The following is a 24458-nucleotide window of genomic DNA, read 5'->3' as shown; positions in this document are numbered from 1 at the left end:
CACCTTTCTCTCTTTCTCTTTGTGTATGTAACGCTCCATGGAAAAACCTACCCTACGCGATAGACGATCGGCAAGCACGCCTCCAAGGAAAACAACCCCGAGGCACCAAGTCTGCGTTCCCACGTATATACGCTAACTCAATCCCGGAGTTTGCCGTGTAAGTTCAGATTACACCGCCGCTTACATACAAAATGCTTTGTCCGAATCGTTAAATTCACAAGGATACGCGCTGAAAATTTCCGACGACTCGATTTTTTTTATAAATAATAATAATAATAATAATGTAATAATTTATGCAAGAAAAGCGCATAAGTTTCTAATGAAGGTCTTATTCGTTATACAAAAAAAATATATATGATTAAAGCTTTTTCTATTTTATCTCTCACACGTGTGCTTGGATATAAGGCGGTTATAAGATAACAAAGTAATAACTGGCTCCAAGCATTCTACCGTAAGATAAAATAAAAAGAACTTAAAATGTCAAAAGGAGAATCAAAAAAGATTACAGCTATGAAAAGATTCGCAACACACACACATCTCTAGATATTATACACAAGAGAGATTTAATATATGAGAGAGCGACGAAACATTATTCTATATTTAATCTGAAATAAATATTATTTTGACAGAATTTTAATTTGTACAGCCTCAAAAAAAAAAAAAATATATATATATATATAATAAGTATATAATATTAAAAATTTTCTATTATAAATAAATTCAAGAAAAAATTATACAATTACAGAAAATTTTAATTATTTTATTAAAAAACTCTTACATAATATATTAAATCCTTTTTGATAGTTGAAAGATAATGAAATTGAAAAATATCTTTCAAATAAATTTTTGCAAGATAAGACGACTTAATACGAAGTCTCACAATTATTACGAGAGTATAAAACGTTCTGTAAAATCGATTGATATAATCATTTGACACTGTTACTATTGAGTTATCGCAATATCGGCTACTCATCTCGACAGAAAGTAGGTAGACTTTGTGTAAAGATACGTTTTGAAAGAAAAAAAAAAAAAAAAGAAACTTTAATCTTATCAAGAATCGTTCATTTCTCTCTGCCCTGTTCACAATCGTGACATACATACTTGAAGAAAAAAAAGTTCTTATCTTGACGTAACTATACTTCATTGACATACATAACAGATCGATGTTCTAATTCGAACTGCGTTTTCCTAATAGATATTTATTCCGATACAATAAATGTCTATAAATATATATTAATTAAATTTGATGTGGATCAATGTAAAAATTTCTAAATTGTCAGAAACATATATTAATTAACTGCATTTATTGTCACTTTAAATGCAATAACACATAATAATGGATTAAAAATGGAAAATTGAATAAAGATATGTTCAATATTCTCTTTCTCTCTCTTATCTCAAAAATTATTATTTTCCCGGAGAATATCTCTCTCTCTCTCTTTCAAATGGACAAAAAATATTTTTGCTTTCCTATATAAAAAGATGATGTCATATTGCGATACGGCACAATGATCCCACGACTATCTTTAAATGTTTTCTTTTTTACCGTTTGAAAAAAAGATAGCTATCGATCAAAACCTCGATTAGCCGCTACTCGAAACCGGAAATGAGTTGACCTCGGGTTAGCTAGGCGCGATGAAAAAATACGTAATGCCGTAATACTCCCCAGGGTGAGACGCGGTAATCCGATGCGGGTGGTGAAACACGCGCGTGTCTTTAGTATTCGGGAATTGTTTTTCAACAGGGAGAAACATTACGCGCACTGTCGACCTTTCCTTTTGTCAAGGTTCCTACTTTACGGCTTTATACTTATCGATTTGGCAAGTGACATTTCGGGATATAAATTAAAAAATTTAAGAATCAAAAGATAGAAAATAATTATGAATATTATATCGATTGCCTGTTTATAATTGAACAAAGGCAATTAAATTTATTTAAAAGAAAATTTAACGTAAATAGAAAAAGAAATACGCAAATGCCTTTCATCATCCTCGTTCTCCTGATTTCTCTTTCATTCTGCGGGAGCGATGGAATTATGACTTATAGAGACACGGGCTGTGGCAATAAAGGGCCGATAACCGATAGTTAACGACATTACTAGGCCGATCTATCACAGCGAGTGGTCACTCGGGGCGAAGTTGCGGCGCGAAGGAAACGGAAGAAAATATAGGAAGTGTTCGGGCCCGGTGCCTTCCCGATCTGACGATTTCATGCCCGAGTCATAAAAAGACGATAGCAAAGCCGCTCCGTTACCGCAGGAACTCTCAACTTGAAAAGCAATTTTCTCCATCCACAATCGGACAACTTTTTTTCACGAGAAACGTAGGCGGGGGAAAAAAGGTATTGCCGTGATTATAGCACGTGAAAAGGGTTACCGGTATTTTTTTTTTTTATATTCCGGAACATCGCAGAGTGTACGTCGATATACGAATATCATCTCTATTCCTCTGTATTTCGCTAATTGAAGTATGTGTATCGAGCAATTATACGAGGTTTCCTAATTGCCAGATTAAGACAATTTATAATAATATTTAGAACATAAAATTTGAATAAGCTAAGAGACATTATGCTTCGTTTCCATGAGAAAAAAAAATAGAAACCGTGCTTCATGAACACCATAAAGTGACGCGAGAAATTTAAGTCCCAGGGGAAGAGCTTCTTCCCTTGCCGCGTAAATACGATCAACTCGTCCAATCATCGGCTTTGGCGACCGCGAAGTGCTCGGAGAGACGTTCCACGCTCTCACAACCGCACCGGTATACGACGAAGAAAACGCATACCCGCTCGCGAATGTATGTCGCGAGTGCATGCGCATCTCTGTGCGCGCGCTTGCGTGCGTTTGTACCTTGTCAGTGTGCGCTATTATACGGAGTAGGAACCTTAAGGTTCTCGGCCCTCTTAGAGTGCCAAAGCCGATCCTTCGTCGGCAACAAAGGTACCGACCTTCATCCTCATTTTCCCACCGACTTCTTCCCTCCACCCCTGCACAGCACGCGAATACCACGCGCTACCCCGTAACCGTGGTCTGCCATTTTCTTTTCATCCCCGTCCCGACCATTCGCTATGAGCCGCCGTCTCCTATGGTTACCATTTTGTTCGGGGGAGGGGAGCGGGGGGGGGGGGGGTTGGTTGGTTGGTTGACGTCGTCATTGGAGCTTCTCGCCCCTTGTCAACGTACGATTCTCCGACAGTCTTTCCATAAAAAAAAAAAAAAAAAAAAGGGTAAGAAGAGAAAGGACTTTTTATTTTGCAATTTTCTCTCCTTTCCCTCCTGTGTACCAGATAATATGCGATTTAAAATGATGAAATTATCCGTCGAGTTTGTTTTTCTGAGATAAAACTTGACAAATATTCCGTCACTATAAAATATCGAAAAGGGAAAATCTCTGCCACGTTTTCGTTCGGTTCAGTTTTTTTTTTTTTTTAATTAAAACTTATTTTATTAAATTTATTTTTTTTAAACTACGATTAAATAGAGACAAAGAGACAATTAAAATTAACATCGATGAAGTCTTACAGATACGAACGATTCAATGCAAATATACAGTAAAGTCTATTCTATTCTAACATGAATTTGACAAATTGTGCACTTACTACGTTCATTCGCTCCTACGCAGAAGCTTTGACACAAAAAGTCTTCATTGCCCGATTAATAAAATCACATCCATACGATTAATCGATTATAAGACATTCCGAGTGACATAAAATGTGTAGCGATGACGTTCCCTTCGATTTGCAAGGGTAGTGAGCCGCGAAAACCAAGATCCTCTCTCTCTCTCTCTCTCTCCTTACGAAGCCTTCGTCGAGGAGATTTAGCGCGGCTTACACGACTCACGCAGGACACGTTTAGCTCCAGGTTGGTTTAGTTGTAGGATTTAAGCCCCGTCGTACGTAACGCGCCGCGTCGTGCCCGAAGCAATACCGTATATCGATTGCGGGACGGCCGAGCCTCCGAACACATTACATGATTAAACCGCCCCAATGGCATAGCAACCGGCCTTGCAGCACTTACCTTATTAAAATATCCGCCACCCTCGCCGCGCCCTTTTAACAAAAGCGGAGAGCCGCGAACTATTACGCTCTCTTTATTACCCAGAAACGCTTAGCCGGACAGAAGTTGATCGGTTCTTCGGATCGCGCAACGACCGTCTGTATTCGTTCTTCCACGATGAATATTAATCCACGCGTCGTCATTATCACGCTAATAATCAATCCGACTAAGCTTGAAGATGACGTTACACGCGATGTTTCTACGAGACGAGTCAATCAGTTCCTGTCAAACTCAAGATCGACCACATTTGATGTTATAATGCAAAATTAGAATATTTTGCAGACTAAAAATGCCCTTCGCATATTTTTAGATAGATTTTTAATTCGATTTAATGGAAATTCTACAATAAATATAATTTTCGTACAATAAAATTAATAAATATTATACTTGATATATGAATATCAATTTTATAATAATGTTAAAATATTGATGTAAATTTTAATATTATATAAAAGAAAATTTATTATAAAAGTAATTATATATCGCTTATATATAATTGCGAAAAATATTCACATAATGTCGAGAAACTCACTGAGTTAACCGTCACTTTAATTAATAATCAAAAAAAAAACTTCTAATACAGTTACGGATCTCTCGTTAATAAGTCTGTAGCAAGCGAAATATTACGACTCGTATTTGGATCGTAAAAGGGTCACAGGGTCACGTGAACTTAATTATCGCTAAACTCGCGCAATCCTTCGTGAATATTCATTCGGAAAATCGGTCGTCGACTCCGCGATGCATAACCACGAGATCGTCTTCCGGCCGCGGACGTTCATAATTTAGGAAACCTTCGACCTTGCTCCACTCACCGAGATCGACTGGATGAATAACTCAAGAGGACAAGTCGGGCCGCGCGTGACAAAGAAGAAGAAGAATGACAATGGCAAGCAAGAATATAATTAAAATGGGACGAGAACGAAAATCGAATGAATATCTAAAATTGATACGCTAATTAATCATCGACATTTATTGACGATATCCTGTTATTTATATTATGTATTTATGTCTGAGAACAAAAGAATATACGTTTTAAATTGCCTTTCTCTCATTATATAGGTGTACAGATCACATTAATTTCACAAATGTACAGATCACATTAATTTCACAAATTCATTGTTTTTAATAGGAATGCGTGTGTATCAATAGTTTTCAAATGATAAATAATTAAGAATTTCCGAAATATAAAAACAAATGAAAAATTATTCTTCATCTGATAATTAATCTTAAGCTTTGCTTGATTATTATACGAGGTATAAAGTATGATTTAGATTTAGATACTTATAATACGAACATTTATTTTGCATCAACGTTCGTAAGGCAACAGGAATTAAAAATTGGTATACAGTTAACACGGTAAAAAGTGAATTTTTATATACAGATTTTTCTAATGAAGTAATTGCAAAAATTTTTGTCACAAATGTTTCAAGCAAATATTTAAGCAATTTCGTGCGATTTATAAATAAAAATGATTAATAAATATAAGAATGAAACAGAGTTGGGTGGCGTATTCTGCAAACTTTATAACATTGTAAATTGTTTAATCTTGCAACTATAAGTCGATTAATCGATTCTTTCTCTCTCTCTCTCTCTCCATTTCTAGCGTAAGTAAAAAGTGGCTCATTTTTATATTTTTAGGCACATTTCAAAATTAATTAAATCTCAGACAGAATCTATTCTAACATTACATATAAACGACAATTTCGCGATTTAAATAAAACGTTATAATAATAATATTAACTCTAATAATATTAATATTGGTTCTAAGAAGATAGAAATAATCTATCCGGACGAAATAGAATCTTGAACGCTAGTTATATATTTATATATTTAACGCAATGGATATATCTTATCAATATATAATAATATATAATAAATACTCAATATTATTGTGCTAAAATATGTATATCGTGTAGCTCCGGCAATTACAACGTCAGATAGAAAAAGCAATAAGACAGTGGCACGGATAACGATAGTGGCTCTTTAAATGGAAACATTAATCTTATCGATCGTTAATGGAAAGACATTATCGAGAAGTGGTCACCGTTCAAGTGAAAATTTTAAGTCAAGCTGATGTTACGAGATACCGTATATCAACGTCATTGAGAGCGAAAATTAATATCAAACGAGAGAGAGAGAGAGAGAAACAGAAAGACCCTATCGTAAATCGAAGGAGCTAAATTGCGATCGAGTTTCGACGATTGGCGCAAATGTCAACCATCTTGTTATTAATTTCGCCGTTTAATCATGACATTTTCACATGTAAATTGTTTCCGATACAATTGCCACTTGCATCTATCGGGAATAAATGCCTTTCCAACATAGTAAACATGACGAAAAACTGAGCGACAATAATTAAATGGAGTCTAATATTTGTGTTGGCGATGCATTTGATATTTACATATTCGATACGTGTCGTAAAAAGAGAATAATGTTTACTTTTACAAAAGTGCTTTTCAGATATGTTCAATTGTACGTATCGTAAAGACAAGTGTTTATCAGTTAATAAAGTGTAATGTATCGTGCAACAATAATATATACATTAAAATAATTGCCAAGAGAGATTATTTTAATATATGTATAATATTTTTTTGTAATATGTATATTTCAAATTTTTACGTTTCTTTTCAGGTTGATGTTAGTTTTACATATTATGATGAAATATTTTACTAAAATTTATGGGAAAATTGTCGGAATTATATTTCCTACAAGTGTCAACAAGTTGAATAATTGACTCGATAATAATTTTATGACGTAACTTGTAAAATGAGAGAGTGTCACACGTAACATGTATCTGCAACGATACATCATTCTGATAATTTCTTTAATGTATATCGTTCTCTTTTCGTAAAATATAGTATATGTTCTTTTGTGTTGAGAAAGCGGAAATTTTTTTTTACTTAAAGAAATGAAAGAGAAAAAAGAAACTATTATGCTTTCTCTACAATATAATTTTCTATCTCTCTCTATACATACGCGAGTATTGCATAAGTTATAATCTTGATTCTCTGCTTGAAAATAATCTCTGATAATACTTGATTCGTATCGTTCTATCAGTCTACTGATACGTCGTGCTTCACGATTAACGAATTATATAAAATTCTATGCGTTTCATAATTACATTTTATAAACTTTCTTCTTCCCTTTACGTCACTTTTTTAGAAAATCTTCGTGTACCAATTTTACTGCGTATTTCAACTTAGATACTTAATATACGTATAAACAATAATATATATAAATCGATGTAAATAAACCTCTTCTTTAGCTGCAAAATAAATTTTCCAACCAGAGAGAAAAATATTGTCTTCAATTTTTCTTCCTGAAAAGATTTTCTTCGCTTAAAAAAAAAAAAATCTCCCTAAAAAGACACGGGGAACTTTGCCATGGACGCGTTGCATTTCTCGCTCGTGTCCCTCCCAGATTTATTATCTAGAAAGCATAATCTCTCCGTAAGTTGAAGCAAATTAATTATTGGCTTCGTTGAAAGAAAGAATCTTCTAGTCGCATGCCCACTCTTTCACTCACCTTCCAGATTCTTGTTTCTCGCGAGGAGCGCCAGCAGAACGTCCTGGTTAGGCGCCGCGTCGGCGAGATCCTCAGGATCCTGATGGGTCGACGGCAGGGTCGCGGGTCCCAGCGGCGGTGGACGCGGCATCATCACCGGCGGTCCCGTCGCGGCCCCCAGCGGCAGGGCCAGGCCGCCGGATGTGTGATGAAGAGAATTGTGGGCCGCGATCGGTCCGCTCGGGCCGGTCAGGCTCGTCGGTAGCGTCGCGGCGACCGGCGGCTGCACCGCCGCCGACATTGACAGGTCGACGCCGCCGAGTAGAACCGGACGACAGCCGCCGGTGGCACCGCTACCGCTCACCGCCGGGAGGATCCCGCCGCCCCCCGGCAGCGGTGCGTACGGCAGATACAGCTCCAGTCTAAGAACGAGCTCGTGCAATCGGGTCGGCAGCAATTCCCGCCGGCGAGATGGTCGCCCTTACGTGAAAAAGCCTCTCGCGGATGGCGAGATGGTCGCTGCGATTTCTATCGAGTTGTGACGCGTGTTTGGCTGCGAAACAGCTGATGTTGACAGCAGCGAGTTCGTCGATGAACGTCGAGGATAATCGAGGGATGATTCATGCGAGAGGCATCGGTTTCGCTGCGGCTCCAGTTTAAGAGAATATTGATGCAATCGTTGAATAGGTTTGGTAGAGATGTAAACGTTAATATGGATTACATGTAGAAGGAGAGTGTCGCGGTTATCGCGGCTTTCCTCCAAGTGAAGAACTGGAAGTACGATCGTGCAGCAAAGCACTTTCTCTTTCTTCGGCAAAAGTAAAATTTTATAATTAAGTTTCCCTATTATCTCTTCGAGTTCGAAAGGAAGCAACTTCGGCTACGGTGCAGATGAAACGAGGATAAGAAGCCGCACGTTTCTTCGAAAGATTCGCTGTTTGTGTGCATCTTCCAGCGTGATGGAAACTTGTACGCGATGTACTGATTTCAAATCAAACTGTCTCTTAAAGTTACCGAGCTTACTTGATGTATAAGGTACTTCCAAGAGTGAGATCGTTTCCCAAACACACAAGCGCAGCGTTTATTCGATAGAAAACTCGAGATTGTCCGGCGTTGAACAAGATTCTTGTTAAAAAGTATATTTTACGCGCCATCACGCAAGTGTTTCGATTTAGCGTCGTGAGAAGATCATTGGAAGCTCACTGATTTCTTTCTATATCATCTCCGTCCGTCATCGTTGATACCAAGACACTGAGAAAGCTCTCGCGCGCGAACGATTTCTCTAGAATTATCTCTACTATAAAACTTTCGTCAATCCTGAAAATGAGTTCTAAGTCTCCCTTGAAGAAATTATACACGAATAACCAATATAAGATCCGTCCATCAACTTCTCTCGCTCGCTCACCGAACGATCATTCTCGCTTTATCTTGAAGAGAGTCCCGAGTTGCGATCAGTTTCTTAATGAAATTTGCACGATTCGTAGACAAAGTCGTGAAACTTCTTTCGTACCGGATACGCTCTTCGTGCTCGTTTATGATGAGCTCATTGCACGAGACTTGAATGAACCGTTTGTAGATAGTTCCACCAATGCTATCGCACAAGCCGCTTATTGTCAATGAAACGATTCACCCTCGACAAGCGTATGCGATTTCCGATATCTTGCACATCGGGCCTTTCTTTTCCGTTACCTCAACCTCGATGTACTCAGCGAGAGAGCATCGCCCGTCAAACATTCATCGTCAAATGGGAAATCGCGACACATTCTCTCCCTCCAAGTAAATTATCCGGCAAAGTTTTCTTCATTTTTTTTTTAATAATTAAATCTCAGATCTTTCGCGCTTGCTGTTGTCGATGAAATGCGAACGGTCACATGTTGCAAGAAACACCGATGAATAACGCGTGTCTAATTTCCACTGTATTCCCGCGCTAACAGCGTCTCTCCTATTTTCTAATCATTTTACAATCACTCGTTTCTCATTCCATTAATATCGAAGCTTTCCACGATCGCATCTACTTCTTATCCAGATACCTCTTCGATTCCCTCTTTCAATTATTCGCACCAAAGATACTCTCTATAATAATCCCGATTGGTATTCTACGAAGAAGGTAAAATAAATTTCCTCTCGATCGTAGAAACCGATAACACTGTAAATGTTTCCGAGGCTCCCCTAAGCGGGTGTCCGATCCTCCTTCCCCGGATCGATATCGTTGCCTGCGGCTGCGATCGGTAGCGGGCCGATGGTTTTTACACGCGCGTCGATGTAAATCTCGCGTCCCGCACGACGTGAATCGTCCTCCGATCGGCCGACGCGTCGGAGAAAAACGCGACGGATCGCGACCGATCTAGCCGGTTGTTGCCTTGTCTCCTGGTTCGGCAATTCCAGCCGAATGTATGCGGTCAACCTCGCCGGCCGCCGATAAGAAATGCCGAATTCCACCACCGGCCTCCTGATCGCGATTTTCGACCTGCCACGTTGTCCCGCCCGTTTTTTCCTTCTCATCGGATCCGTTCCCCTTCCCCTCCTCCCTCCCGAGCCGTCTACGAGCGCGTTCGATGACACTCGATGACTGTCGTCGATCGTCGTTCTCGCCCGTCTCGGTATCTTCGCATCTTGCGTCCTAGCTGCGGAGAAAATGGAGGGATCTCCGCTATCGAGATTCGTGAAATTAATTATAATTCTTCGGCATTCTTCGGTAAACGTTGATGATGACGTTTCGATCGTTGTCCGGTAATCTTAGGATCTCGAAGTGCTAGAGTTCACATCTTGCCTTAATCACTCACTGATACAATCCTGCGGATGCTGGGCGCGCAACGGTATTTATTTTACAAAGTCCCCGGTTCTTCTCTCTCGCGGAAACACAATCGGCGATATCTAACGCGCGACGATTCTTTCCAATGTGAATTCTGAACGCTTGAAGGGTTCGATACGAGGATCTTATATCCAGAAAAGAAGTTTCCTCGAAAGACTCGTCAGCACTCGTAGGCACAGATTCTCTCGGTGTCGACCCGAGGAATCGAGCAATGCGATCGTGGAGTGTGTACTATTTGATTAGCAGGTGCCGCGATACTATCCGGAGCCGGCTTCAGCTTCGGCTTCGGCTAGCAGGAACCGAACGTACGCTCGGAGGGCACGAAGAACGTCGCCGGAAGGTGGAGGTGGTTCGCGCATCGGACGTATCGTCCGAAATCGCGTACGCAGCTATCGAAGGAGAGGTTGCCACCCTACCTACCGTCCTCGGCCACCACCGAAACCATCGCCACCGTCGGCTCCAACACCACTTCGAAGGGGGGATCATCCGGTGGGGAAGTCTCGGGCACGCCTGCGCCCCGTGCGCGCAACCTATGTCCCCCCCCCCCCCCCCCGCCCTTCGTTCGCTCGTGCGTAGGCAACGCATATTCGAGATATGTATATACGAGGATCCCGCGCAAGATTTCCTGTTAGTTTATATACGATACGAGCCGCAGCGGAGCTTTTCCGATCAAGCGCGAAAAATGGACTTTGCTTATCGTGTATTGGAGGGGGGGGAAAAAAAAAAAAAATCGTAAGCGATCGCGACTAAAGTTGACCGATATACGATTGTAAATGATCTTGGAAATTAACATGCGAGAGAGTCTCGTTGGGATATAAGAATTTATAGATGCGGAGAAAGATCATTAAGTAATTAATATGCCTCTTTAATCATATTTTGTAACTGAGTTTATATGAAACATATAAATAAAAATTTATTTTACAATAAATATTAACTCTTCTAATTAGTTAGTTTTTTTTGTAAATTAGTATAAATATCGAATAAATAAAATCATAAATTCAAAGATAAATACTTATAAAGTTTCTTTTACATATAAAAATTCATTTTACGCATATATATTGTAACAGAGAGCTATTATTTAATTTAATGATTATTATTTATATCGACTTTATTTACAATTATTACTGAAAATAATTTCAATGTTAACACACACACATATATATATGGTTTTCTCTACAGAAATAACAACTTAATTTAATGTATTAATAACTAGATGAAATATATATCATCTTAATCGCATTATATGTAAAAGTTAATATTTAATAGCTCTCGAGAAAAATCGGAAAATGTAATGCCGCTTTTAAACATCTATTCCTGTATTTTATTTTTGCCGCGAATATATTTTACTTCCGCATACGGATTTTGCGATATAAACGAGACGATAGGGAGTGAGATCGATGACGCACATACGAGCGCGACGTTTATAGCGGGGTCATGAATATCAACGTTTTACAAGTTTTCTATATGAAAATTGCCGTAAACTTGAAGGAAGAACGAGAGAGAGAAGGGAAAGAGGTGGTTATAACCCTACAGGTTACGACACTTTACTTTATAAAAATGGGAGTCTAATGGTTTCCTCCCCTCCCCCTTCCCATCAATAGCTTAGAAGTTCAGTACATGAATGCGTATCAATATACAAAAATAATGCCGGAATTATATTGAAAATAATTATCAATCGATATTATAAAAATTGCGTTTCTTGAAATTTGCGTCATTTTTTGCAGAAAAGCCACTAGCTAATCGTATTACCTGGATTTAGTATTAAAATATTAATTTCTTTAAGCTTTCTATCGCTGTATAAATGCTAGTATATCTCAGCAAATTTGTATTATATTTATTTCCAATACATTTCCCTCATATTCTTCAAATTAACACAATTAAAGAGATTTTCAAATTATCTTAAACAGACATCTTCAAAAAAAAAAAAAAAAAAAAAAAAAAAAAAAAATTTAATATCTTCCGTTACGAACTACGTGAAAATTTTTATTCTTAAGAAATACATGTTTAAGACAGTTGGAAAAAAAATAAACTTTTCAATTTTTCCCATTCTTTTTTCATTTTTTTCAAATTTACGATTAACACGTTTTATGGAATAATCCTTATTTATAACGAAATACCTTAACCCATTTATGTCTCTCCATCGCGAACGATAAAATCATACTAGGCCGTATTATTAATAACATGCGAGGGGTGAAGGATTTGACAAGGGGGTGGCGCGAGAAAAAGGCCCGGGCACGTCGAAGATTCCGCCAAAGAAAATCGGACGGGGTAGTATCAAGCGCTAATCAAGACCGATGGTCAATAATGGCGGCCACGGGCCGGCCGGCCAACCCAAGTCCAACCTACCCCTCGAGCGTCGGGCGTGTACGGGGTGGTTTAAGCCACCACCGTCGTCGCCGCTACCTCCTCCCACTACACTGCCGCGCTCGACAGGGGTTGATTTTGCTCGGAGCTTCGTGTAAAAGAGCGAGACATATTTTTAACGTAGCTGTAGGTGAATCAGTGCTACGGGGGGGGGGGGGGGGGCACTTCTCTGTACGTCGTCTAACGCGACCGCGCACCATGTGAACCTGGACTCTCTCGCCTTTTATTCTCGTTGCCGAAAAATGCATTGTACGATCTCGACGGATTTTTCACCTGGAAAATTGCGCAAAATAATGAAGCTCGATCAAATTACATTGTGTATATGAATGCCCTTTCCCCTTCACTTTTATTGTATTGTAGATGAGAATACTTTCTAAATAAAATATCCTTTACATGATACATATTATTTAATTGTATATATTGAAAGTCCGTATAAAATTAATCGGTTTTTTTTTAACTACAGGAATAAAGCTCGTTATACGTGCAATGTACAGGTTGCAGGATTTGCGAATGGCTTGTATATACGTTGACCAGTATATTCTGTTCATATACACTTGATCCCATATATCCGCTCTTACGTATTCACATATACTAGCATACAGCGAGTCCGTATATGTATTCAGTCAGTAGGTCCACATATGAATTTACCTTGTTTGCCACAAACGTACTGTATATAGTACTTAGATGTAAACGCGTACACGCGGCGTGCATCTATACGTTTGCGCATCATTTCCAGATATTAAATTATAAGATAATAATTTAAAAAAATTCGCAATTGTTTTCCTACCTTGTCTCAGTTATTTAAAATTATTGAAAATTAAAATTATTTAATAAATAATTTTAAAATTATTTAATATGACAGAGAATACATATTAAAGGAATTCTGTTCACACGAAAATCATTCATCGTTTATTAAAATCTTATTATATTATTAAAAAATATTCGTGCTATTTTATTTAAAATTCTGAGTAAGTAATGTCGATTTTAAATAAATGTAATAGCAAATTGATAGATATCCTTATCCAATCGCATTTCGAAGATTCTCTTTCACTTTCGATCACTCGCGATATTAATTAAGAAAAGCTTTACCCTAAACTCTGATACGCAAGAATTTGTAATTAAAATTACGATTTCCTGAGATACCCTGTATAAACGCTACAGCGTACACACACATATATATATATATATATAAGGATCGTTATAGCGTACATGCACGTGTCGAGTACCATATACACACGCTCCCATTCGCTTAACTCTCTCGTGTGTGCACGCGTGCGTTCGCACCCCGCGGGGGCGGACACGCGGGGGCGACCGGATCGGTCGTTGGGTGCACTCAACGAAATTAAACCTGCTACGTTTCTCGACCTCGGACCGACATAACATTGTCGCGGACTCTCGGCGTCATCGCGCCGAGAGAGAAACAAGGAGAAAGACATCGGAAGGGTTTCGTCGCGGGTTTCCGGATGCGCATCGCGGATCTTAACCCTTAACCTTCCCGTTCTGGTCATGTCATATACTTGATTTCATACAATAGAATCACGGGGCAATCAAATAAATGACGGCCATTCTCGGAAACATTCGACTCGATCGTATAAAATTCATGGCCTGCAGCGATCTTTATTGTAGCTCGCGCTCTCTCCGCTACTGTAAACGATTGAAATTTAATTTATATTTACGGAGAGGGGGAGGGAAGGGGGAGGGGGGGAGGGGACAGGATCAAATAGTGGACATGGAAAAAAATGTTGGCATAATAATTATCCTTATCCGCGCGTCCCTTTCGAATAAGTTAAGTTTGACAGTATTTTCCCAATTTAATTTTTTCCGAAATGTCTGATCAGATCAATCGTTATTAAACATTATTACACGGATCTGCATAATTTTGCGATCTGGAGAAAGGCAAATAGTTTTCTATAGTGCTTTTGGCGCGCTGAATACAAATTCGCGAGGCAAAATGGCGTATCAGGTCAGATTTTTGAGAAAAAAATGGGATTGAGACATTCGAAAAACTTCCTTTCGGCATTTTTGAAAATTCGTAGTAGACGAGTGCCCGATGTGCAAGAAACTTCAGACAGGGGCACAAATAAAAGCTTGCAATATTAAAAATAATCGAATCCTTTACCGCGCAAGTACCATCAAACTTCAAGCGTGCTTCGTTTTTAGATGTAGTCGCATTTTGTCAAATGTAGAATGATCGCCAAATCCGACTGCAAAACCATTGCTAATAGTAAACATTTCAATGGTGAACTTGATAAATGACAATAGAAGATCATATTTTTTATTATATTTATATAAAAAAAAAAAAAAAACCTATATTTGTAAAAAAATTGTTATCTTTCGAAAATTGTTTAAACAAGAATCTTTCTAACGTTATCAATTCGACAAATTCCATGCATACGCATTCGACGAATCGTGAATAAACATTTCTAAATAAAAAAAAAATATATATATATTTTTTCACTCGTATTAATCTCTGTTCAATAGAGTGACAGAGTTTATTGTTCATATCAAAACTCTCTTATTACGATGCGCGTGTGAGTTTTGATATGAACAATAAACTCTAAAGAAAGTTTTTGACATGAATAATAAATAATACATCAGCAACGATACTTTGCTTCGAGGAAGTTGCATAATATAATAGTTTGCCGGTGGAGATTCTCGCCGCGAAACAAGTCGGACGCGGTGACTAGAATTTTTTTTTTTTTTTTCCCCCGATGGATACCCGTCGAAGAGGGAATCGCGCATACCTGGATATCTCGGGGCGCGTTGCATAACGTGGGACGGTTAACGCGAGTACGAACGGCACGAAAAGCTCGAAAAGCCCGAAAGAGAGTGTCACGTTCCCATGGTAACCCGGCGGGGCAACTCCGCCTCTCTGGCCACGCCGGTTCGATATCCTCTCGTCTCTTCTTCCCTGGCTTCCACGTCAACGTGCTCTACATTTTTTTCAAGCCAAGCCCATGAATCGTACCGTACGCGACTAGAGAGATTGAAAGAGAAACGATAATAGTTGTACGCGTCAAGAGAAGCGTTCGAGGAAATCCTGCCGCGACATCTCCGCGACACGTTAATCTCTTTGGTTTGCTTGATTATCCTTATCTATCGTAGCGTAGCGCGATAAACAATGTTATTCCATGGCTTCGCGATAGATATTGTGCGCTTTATCATATTCCAATTGTTTCTCCATTTAGATTTTACTCTACGAATGCCGCTTTGATTTTAGGTGTTTGAGAAAACGCAGAAAAACTGAGAGTTGTGATTTAATAAAAAATAATGGTGTTAGGGATGATTCTTTTTTTTTTTTTTTTTTAACGCACAAGAGCTATTACTATAAAAAATTTGTCTATCTCTCTTCTTACTTTGGCAAAAATTTTTTAAGTGACGTATACATCGTAAAATAAAAAGTATAATATACTCTTGTATGTGTGTATTTCATATGTGTATATTTGCTATTTGCTTATAATTTGCTGTAAATAAGCGAAAGAGTTTTCATGCGAAAACACAATTTTGATGTGAAAAATTTCTGCATTCAAATCGAAATTAAAAATCGCGATAATAACATTGCGGGCAAAAAATATGTCGACATCTCGAAATCGAATCGTTACCGTAATTTTAATTGCGAGATTATCCAATTACAAGCACCGAGAAATCATTCGCGTAAAGAATAGCTTACTCGCTAAATTTAGGAACGATCGAACGATAGGTCACATAGAAGATTAGAATCATGCAAATTTCTCTTGGGATTTCTTCTTGGTCTCATTGACATTGATCTGCATCTCCGAATGTTGAGCGGGCTTCGATCGCGGAAAGATCCCGCGTGCACGAATTCACGAATTTATCTCGAATAATTCTACGCAGTATACGAGCGTTAATACACGAATGACGACGGGGCGCCGGAATCGATACGAGCCGGCTGCCTCTTCGTCGAAAAAGGGCAAACAAATTCGTAGCGCGTTTTCCGCGCGTCCATCCATCCATCCATCCATCCATCCATCCATTCGTCCCTCTCTCCCTCCATCCCTTCCTCCACCTCCCCGTCCGATACCACGTTCTCGCGTGGCCCATCTTGTTCTGTCCTCTCCAATACCGGCTTCTCGTCGGGATGCAGCCGCGTACGTACCATCCACCATCATCCCCTCCCATTCCTCCCATTGAGAGCATGTGCTCTTTTGCGCGCGAAACGTTTCCGCGATTTGTTTCCCTCGCTCCTTTTCGCGCCTCTTCCTTCCTCTTCACTCACCCCGTTTTCGCGAGGTAACCGGCCTTTTTCCTCTTCCCACGCCCCCGGTCGCACGCGTCTTCCCTTCTCTCTCTCTCTCTCTCTCTCTCTTTCTCTCGTCCACCCTTTCTTCGCGCGGAGGACGCGCGTTAACACGTGCGCGCGAGCGATGGGCGAGAAAGAGCACGGATGACATATGCAGAACGTAGCCACTTCTATATTTTACGCGGGGGGCTGTTCGCAGGAATTTACGATGCCGCCATCGGCATTTTTCTCCTCTATCTATCTATCTACAGCGTTCTTCCCATCTCTATGTTCTTCCGCAGTCTTCTCTCCCCTTCTGCTCGTACGCATCTGAGAGAGAGAGAGAGAGCGTATTTTATATCACTATCCTCCTACACTCAATCCATCTGTTTAAATATATTGTTTCTTTGATATAACTCTCTCGCTATTGTCGTGAAAAATATTATCTTTATATTTTAAACTCGAAAATTTCGAAAACTATTTATAAGTCCTTCTTTCATTCGCCAATTATAGAAAATTATTGCCGACCAATTAAAATATAAAATTAATGAGTATATAATAATTATATAAAATTGTTTGAGTGACAATTATATAAAATTGATAGTAATTATGTATCTAACTACTACCATACAAATAGAGCGCATCTTTCGATACTGATAATTTGTAGCGTCTTCGGGAATTCTTGCCCGCGGTATCCGAGAAAGAAGAGGCTTTTTGATTAACGCACTTCAATCCGTCGGTGCGTTATTTGACTTTTTAACTGGCGGGAGTGCTGTTTATGCGCGCCGACGTGCTCCGGGCGAACTTTCAGCGAAGATCAAAGAAAACTAGCGCGACTAAGGAACAGATTAAAGGTACAGCCGCGAGGGCTTCTTCTCTTCTCAACGCTTTGGCGAAAATTCTCTCTCTCTCTCTCTCTCTGTTCCTCTTTTTTACGACGCTTTCTTTATTAAAAGCTAATAAACCGACTGCCGGAGTCTCCCCCGGCCGCGATTTCATTAATTCCATCTTTAATATTGCAGAGATGGAACGATTCGCCAGGTTGGAGGTCGTTAGTTTGGCGTCGAAATAATGTAATCGTTAATCAGACACTGCGTACGTGCTCTGTGAACGTCATATTGCATTCCCTTTGACATTCGTATCGAGCAATTCTCTCGTCGCCGCCCACGAATCTCTTCATTACGATTGCAGACGAATTCGGCGAGCTTTGATTCCTAGCCGCGTTAAGTTTTCAATTGTGACGTCTATTTCTAAGCGATATGATAATATTCGGTTGCATTTACACAGTATTTTATTATTAGTTTTAAATTAATTAAATACCGAAGGGCGTTTAATATCTAGCAAATAATAAATGAGACAAAAAATTAATATTATATAGGGAAATCTTATAAAATTACTCCTATCTTACTCCTACTATTAACTCCTATTTTATTTTTTATTTCGCAAAAAGGAATCGAGTATCGTCGCTTTGCTATTGCTATCTATTTTTGCTATGCGTCTATTGTATTTTCACAGATTACGCGAATGTATCCGATATATAAAGCACAGTGATATGGATATGATAATTATTTAAATTCTATTAGATATGTTTAATTGAAACGTGGACTAAAGTTGTCGTTGCATAAAAGTCTCAGTCTATGTTTTGAAAAATTAAACCTACGCCTAATACTTATATTTGTCTGAATCAACCGAGAGAAAACTGGATGCAATTTTTTTCTTTCTCTCATCTACATTTATGGATAAGAAAATTCCTTATCAACCAGTCCTAAGAACTTTTTAATTGAGAGAACAATTTCGTCGCTCAAATCCGCGTATATACTCTAACCTCGGTAAGACTTCCCCAAGTTTTATAAGCCGTTATCCTTTATCGCCTTGCTTCGGCAACTTTCTTCTTAAACCTCTGCCGCGCACGCCGCGGGTCAGCATTTTTAACCCGCAAGACGTAAAGTTAAATATTCACTTCTCATGAAAGCGTCGTAAAGGGCCAGGGGTTTCTCTCTTGCGGAAGACCAACGGGAAAAACGGAATTCATTTACCTTGCCGGCATTTCGTAGAAGCGAAGTTTCCTCCGTGGACGGATGTAATCGCTCCAGCAAATACGACTCTTTCACTCTCGGTACTCGGGAAACTACCGCACTATTCCGTCGAATCTAAAAAAAAAAAAGGGAAAAAAAATCTTTACGAGCTCGATTGGGGGAGAAATATTTAGAAGAATAATTTAATTCTTTCGGGAAATTATTTTTTTTTTTTTTTAATCATTAACGAACGGCGTAGCGCATGGCCCCTCTATTATATGTCTACCTTAATTTTACATTAAATTACATTTTTAAGATCTCGTTAATCTCAGTCAGATGAATAATAGTGAGATGAATTTGATTTATTCGATATTAAATACTAAAATTTTCTGCGACAGATAATGATTTGTGTTCTGTCAAATTTTTGCCCCGACAAACAATTGTTATATAATTTGGAAATATTATATAAATTGGAATACGCGCACGCTGTGAAAAAAAGTGATCAAGCATGGCGCCACGGTGAGAAAAGTTATACACTTTGAGTAACATGAACAAACCAATTAGCTGGTTAAGCGACCAAACCCCCATGAAATTCAATTGTCTTCGCCCCATGCGTCTCGCCCCGGCTAACCGCCCTTATATTTTCATCCCTCGACGCGAAGACCGTGCCCCGAAGAGTCTAACGGCCGTACAGGCTCGCTATTATGGTGTCAATTAAATTAGATCACTAGCTAGCTAGGGGTGGCTTAACTGATACGATGTCAGCTCTGGATTGTACCCGCACAAAGTGCGTCGTTAAAAATGAAATGTAAATACTCGCAGTTAAATACTATATTAATACGATATATATATAATATTAAATTTTGTGTATCTTAAACAGGTACGCATTTGTGCAAAATGCACAATAAAAGGTAAACTAATTTATAATTGCAATAATTTCTGTTGTAAATGAAATGGACGGCACTCGATGTGTCGTCGTGCGTTTAATATAATTTATTATTAATATCGACTTTTATTTATACGTTCGATTATTATTGCGGTATCTGTAGACTGACCGTTATTTAATTTTCATCTCTATTTATTTAATATTGTATAATATTACATGTAAGATAATAAGTATGTATACAATAATGAAAAAGCAATATAATTAATTAAAATGTAGATGTGTTTATTCAGATGATATGACATTATCAGATTAATTCACGTTGTATCAGTGAATCTTTAAAAAAATATATATCATTCCATGTGTTCTGTTTATCAGCGACAATAAAAAATATATCCAACGATAATAACGTGAATACAACATTATTAATGTAATCTTTAGTAAATTAAAAATGTTTCATTTTTTTGAAATTTTAGCTTCCATCAATTTATATGCAAAATGGCAATTAAAAGTCTGAAATTAAGAATAAAAAAAAAAACGAATTATAAATATATATATAACCTAATTAATGCGCAAATTGTAATTTATTCAATAAAAAATATTGTAAATTGTTTACCTCCAAAAATATTATATATATTTGATATTGTTTATACGTTTTTCTCGTTTATTTTATATATAAAATGTTCATCTTAAACACAAATCTAATGAATGTGTCGCAGAGATCCGGACGATGAACGAGATCGAATTAAGAGCGAGAAACTTGTCGAGCGCGATAGTAAGTCATATTTTACAAATCACTCGACTATGTTTATGAATAATTTAAACGTTCAACCCCCTGGATATGGACGAGGGTAAAACTGACGATCCTCCGAGGACAAAACGCAGAAGCCCCTCAGGGACATGGACCCTTTGTTACTGCCAGGTCGCTAGCTAGAGCAAGGACGCTAGTGTTTGATCCTACGCTACGTGGTAAGCCACGGAGGATCATCGTCTGTATTGATCTCTATTCTACAATTCTCACTACACTGCTTCTCAGGCAGGAAGTTTAGAAATGTACTACGCGATAAAATAGTAAAGTATATCCCTCGGAGAAGAACAAAATCTCGTTCTTCTATTCTGATTCATATGATATTATTGAAAAAGTGAACATGGTATTTACAAGGCGAAATATAAATTAATTAGATGCGCATTTAAGAAAAAAAAAAGAAAAAAAAAATTATAAACGACAATCAAGAATAAGTAAACTAACTAGGAGAGATAATTTTAAGTTTGTTAATGCATTTGAGGTAGTTTCATGCCTCGCAAATATTCTAACATAAATTTAGTATAAAATGTTCACACATAAACAGTTATGACATATGGTAATTTATATCGCAAAAATCTTTAGAGGAAAATTTTAACATTTTGAAATTTTAACTTTCCAATATTACATTCCACGTGATTTCTCGAAAAAAAAACCGTTTCAGGTATACACAAACATTTTGCGCTTGAATTTTCGGACGATAAAATAAAATAATTGATGATGTAAAAATAGAATGCAAGTCTCTAAACCGAAAGCAATCTAAATCGATGACTTTTTATTTTATTCGTAATATTGATCGCGAGAATCTATCCTCTGTGACTCATACGATTGCTGGAAAAGCGTTGAACCCGATTACGGCGTCGATCCCTAAACCTCGCGAATACAAAAGGGCCGTATTCAGGATCGAACTGACGATCATTGCTAACGATAATGGTGGATTAGCATGATCCCATCTGTCATTTGACTTATGCAATCCTGAATTTCTTCGGAACCCGTCGCCGCTCTATTGTCAATGTTGTGAATTAAACCAGATTCGATCTGGTCGCATGATCGAAAGAACGTTATTACATTATTACATACGCAGCGTTAATATTTGTAAATTTCAATACATATCTGTAAATATATATTATTTTTTTAATAATTAATTTTTAATGTATTTGAAAAGAAGTGAGAATAAGATGATGTAACCGTTCTTTCGTAAAAATTACAGTAAATATACGTCAACAAATGATCCACACAGTATAGATTTTATACATTATAATATTCCTTAAACAAGGGAGTGCGTACTCCCGTGCGGTGTCGAGATAGGGAGATTTATCTTGGATATACATTTCATTTGGCGGCCTGCCAATTGGCCTGATCGCCCCAAGCGAGCACTGCGGGCATTTCACGGATTCGGCGAATATTTAGTGGGGTTTTACGGATTTAACGCTCACCGTCAAAGCAGGTGGTTCGTATATCGAACATTCATCTTCCGCGGTCGGCAGTCTTGCGGATTAACCGATGGCTCTCTATTCTCTTGTCAGATCTTTATGGTGGTATGCCGTGCTTTATCCTCCATCGCTCTTTCAACGTTTGCGTACATTGCTTTTTTTTAGAAATTAGGGGGATCCGCGAACTTGATATTTAAATGACGTTATCTTTCAATGTACATTTTTTTTTTCAAGTCGCATCTTGTATTCTCTCAACGAAGACTATCGATTGATTGGAGTATAAAAATTTAAGAGACTCGCTGAATCATCAAATGCAAAAAAAAAAAAAAAAGAAAAGAAAATATACTGTCGAACAATTAAGTTTCGAGACTCGCTTCGCATTTCTGCTGCCATTTTAGGGAGTTATTCACAAGTCAATACTCAAACACGTGGTGCAAATTTTAAATTATTTGATTTAATAATTAATGAGATACAGTCACGAAAAGTTGTGTTACAAAATTTTGTTTAAAAATCGGTGTAATCGGAAGGAACACACAGTGTATACATTACATAGTCTTCATTACCATTTCTCCCGGCAACAGCAAGATTTCTCTTAAATACAACCCAATTGATTGAAAAATATCATATTAAACTCATTATCCAAGCTGCTAAATTTCTAAAGATTTAAATTGTTAATCTACTGTCAAACAGCTTTTCCTTTAGCTTGTTCAATGAAATTCAAAGCAAAACTTCTCTACTATCTCAAAACGTTTTGTAATATCGCCTGAGTGCGCAATCTATTATAATTTTCTTAGATTAGACACCTGAGCTAATTTTACATCAAGTTTACTTTGCTAAATTCTCTGTCCTTTACAACAGAACGTATTCAGATATAACATCATGCGATTGCACTTTAGAAGCGTATGCGACAAGAATAATCTAAAAAAAAAAAAAAAAATCGAAATAGTCAAAAAGATAAACCTTGAGGGGGCACCCGGGTTTGAACCGGGGACCTCTCGATCTGCAGTCGAATGCTCTACCACTGAGCTATACCCCCAATTGAGGATACGTTCTTTGTATGCGTACTTCTATTATATTCTATTGTATATACTGTCATAAATAAATTATTTTTAAACGTTTTGATATTTATCGATTATATCTGACAAACATTATTTAAGAACCCTCTCTTTAAAAAGAATGATAATTGTCGCCAAAATATTGGAAACAATGGTAAATGTTCATAAGGATCATCCGATTAATTTTTTTTTTTTTTTTTACATATATACTTATATTTTTTTATAATATATATTTCGATGCATGATCGCTCATCACACGATTTGGCGAACCCATTCGTGTTCGAAATTCAGCGAAAAATACGGAATGCACTCTGACATTGAACATTCAAATATATTAATTTATATAAAAAACAATTCAGTTTTTTTTTACACAATAACACAATATATATGGGATAATTTAAATTATGTAAAATTTAAAAAAAAACAATGAAACCGTACCTATATTAAACATTTATCGAGATAATTAGTCGATTATAAAAGGCTGTAGATGCATTGTAAATCTCAGGATATATATTCTTAAAGATAATTATTTAAAATATTCGTATTCTCAATCCACTGAATAATATATACATCGCCTATTCTTCTAGTACACTGCAAAAACGGTCTTTGTTGTCATACAAATAGTTATGAGAGCCATCCCCTTCTCCCTTGCGAGCATGGATGGCGACAGGTAGAGTAATATACTGCAGACCACCTAGTGGCTTCATGACTTTGCCATATGTCAGCGTGACTAAGGCACACATGGTCGAGATCATTGCGCGTCAGGCTTCCCGATAAAATGTCCCATTTTCCAATAGAATGCGATATCTCGAAATGTAAGTCTTCGAGTTAGTTTATGCATATTTAAAAAAAAAAGTTGAAGATATTTGCAATTAGATCTATTTTATATTTTTTATCCACAACTTTTATTTCTCTGATCAATTATAACTCAAAATATACTTTGTCACGATATTTTCAATTGGAAAAACAATGACTCTAAGTTTGTCACAGTATCTGTGTTATTAAAATTAAGATCATAAAATGCATGCGTTTTATTATTATTAAACAAAATCATTGAAATATTTCTTCTTTTAAATTTGTACGTATTTGTATATATTTCCGTTGTATGAATATGTTTATAAATTGATAAAATTTTAATTGCATTTTTGAAATTTATTGGATTTACTTATACATATCATTATACAAATAGCGGTAAAAAAAAGCTACATTATAAATGACGAACATTTCTGAGAATGTGGATAATGGATTTGATAAGTTATTAATTCAAGTAAATTGTCGCAGTGCAAAATTTTCATTAAT

The 24458-nt window shown here is 37.5% G+C and overlaps 1 protein-coding gene, 1 long non-coding RNA gene and 1 other non-coding gene across 5 annotated transcripts in view; all 3 read right to left on the bottom strand.

The window, feature by feature from the left end:
• The window catches only part of Lim3 (Lim3 homeobox protein), a 43359-nt gene extending 35489 nt beyond the window's left edge, over positions 1 to 7870 (bottom strand). For all 3 annotated transcript variants that reach the window (XM_070302198.1, XM_070302199.1, XM_070302200.1), the window contains exon 1: positions 7577 to 7870. In XM_070302198.1, coding sequence (XP_070158299.1) covers positions 7577 to 7856 — 280 coding nt within the window. In that variant the 5' untranslated portion in view covers positions 7857 to 7870. The remainder of the gene's footprint in view (positions 1 to 7576) is intronic.
• An 11143-nt stretch (positions 7871 to 19013) lies between these two features.
• Positions 19014 to 24458, bottom strand: part of LOC138936634 (uncharacterized) — a 32118-nt gene continuing 26673 nt past the window's right edge. The window contains exon 4 of the long non-coding RNA XR_011447411.1: positions 19014 to 19121. This is a non-coding gene — a long non-coding RNA (uncharacterized lncRNA). The remainder of the gene's footprint in view (positions 19122 to 24458) is intronic.
• On the bottom strand, positions 23069 to 23140 carry Trnac-gca (transfer RNA cysteine (anticodon GCA)). The gene has a single exon. It is a non-coding gene; the product is annotated as a tRNA-Cys (tRNA).

Source organism: Polyergus mexicanus, unplaced genomic scaffold, assembly GCF_030449975.1.
Source record: "Polyergus mexicanus isolate NDT 795.1 unplaced genomic scaffold, iyPolMexi1.0 SCAF_9, whole genome shotgun sequence".
Lineage (NCBI taxonomy): Eukaryota > Metazoa > Arthropoda > Insecta > Hymenoptera > Formicidae > Polyergus > Polyergus mexicanus.
Note: the sequence above shows the minus strand (reverse complement) of the source record. Positions and strands in the feature narration are given on the sequence as shown.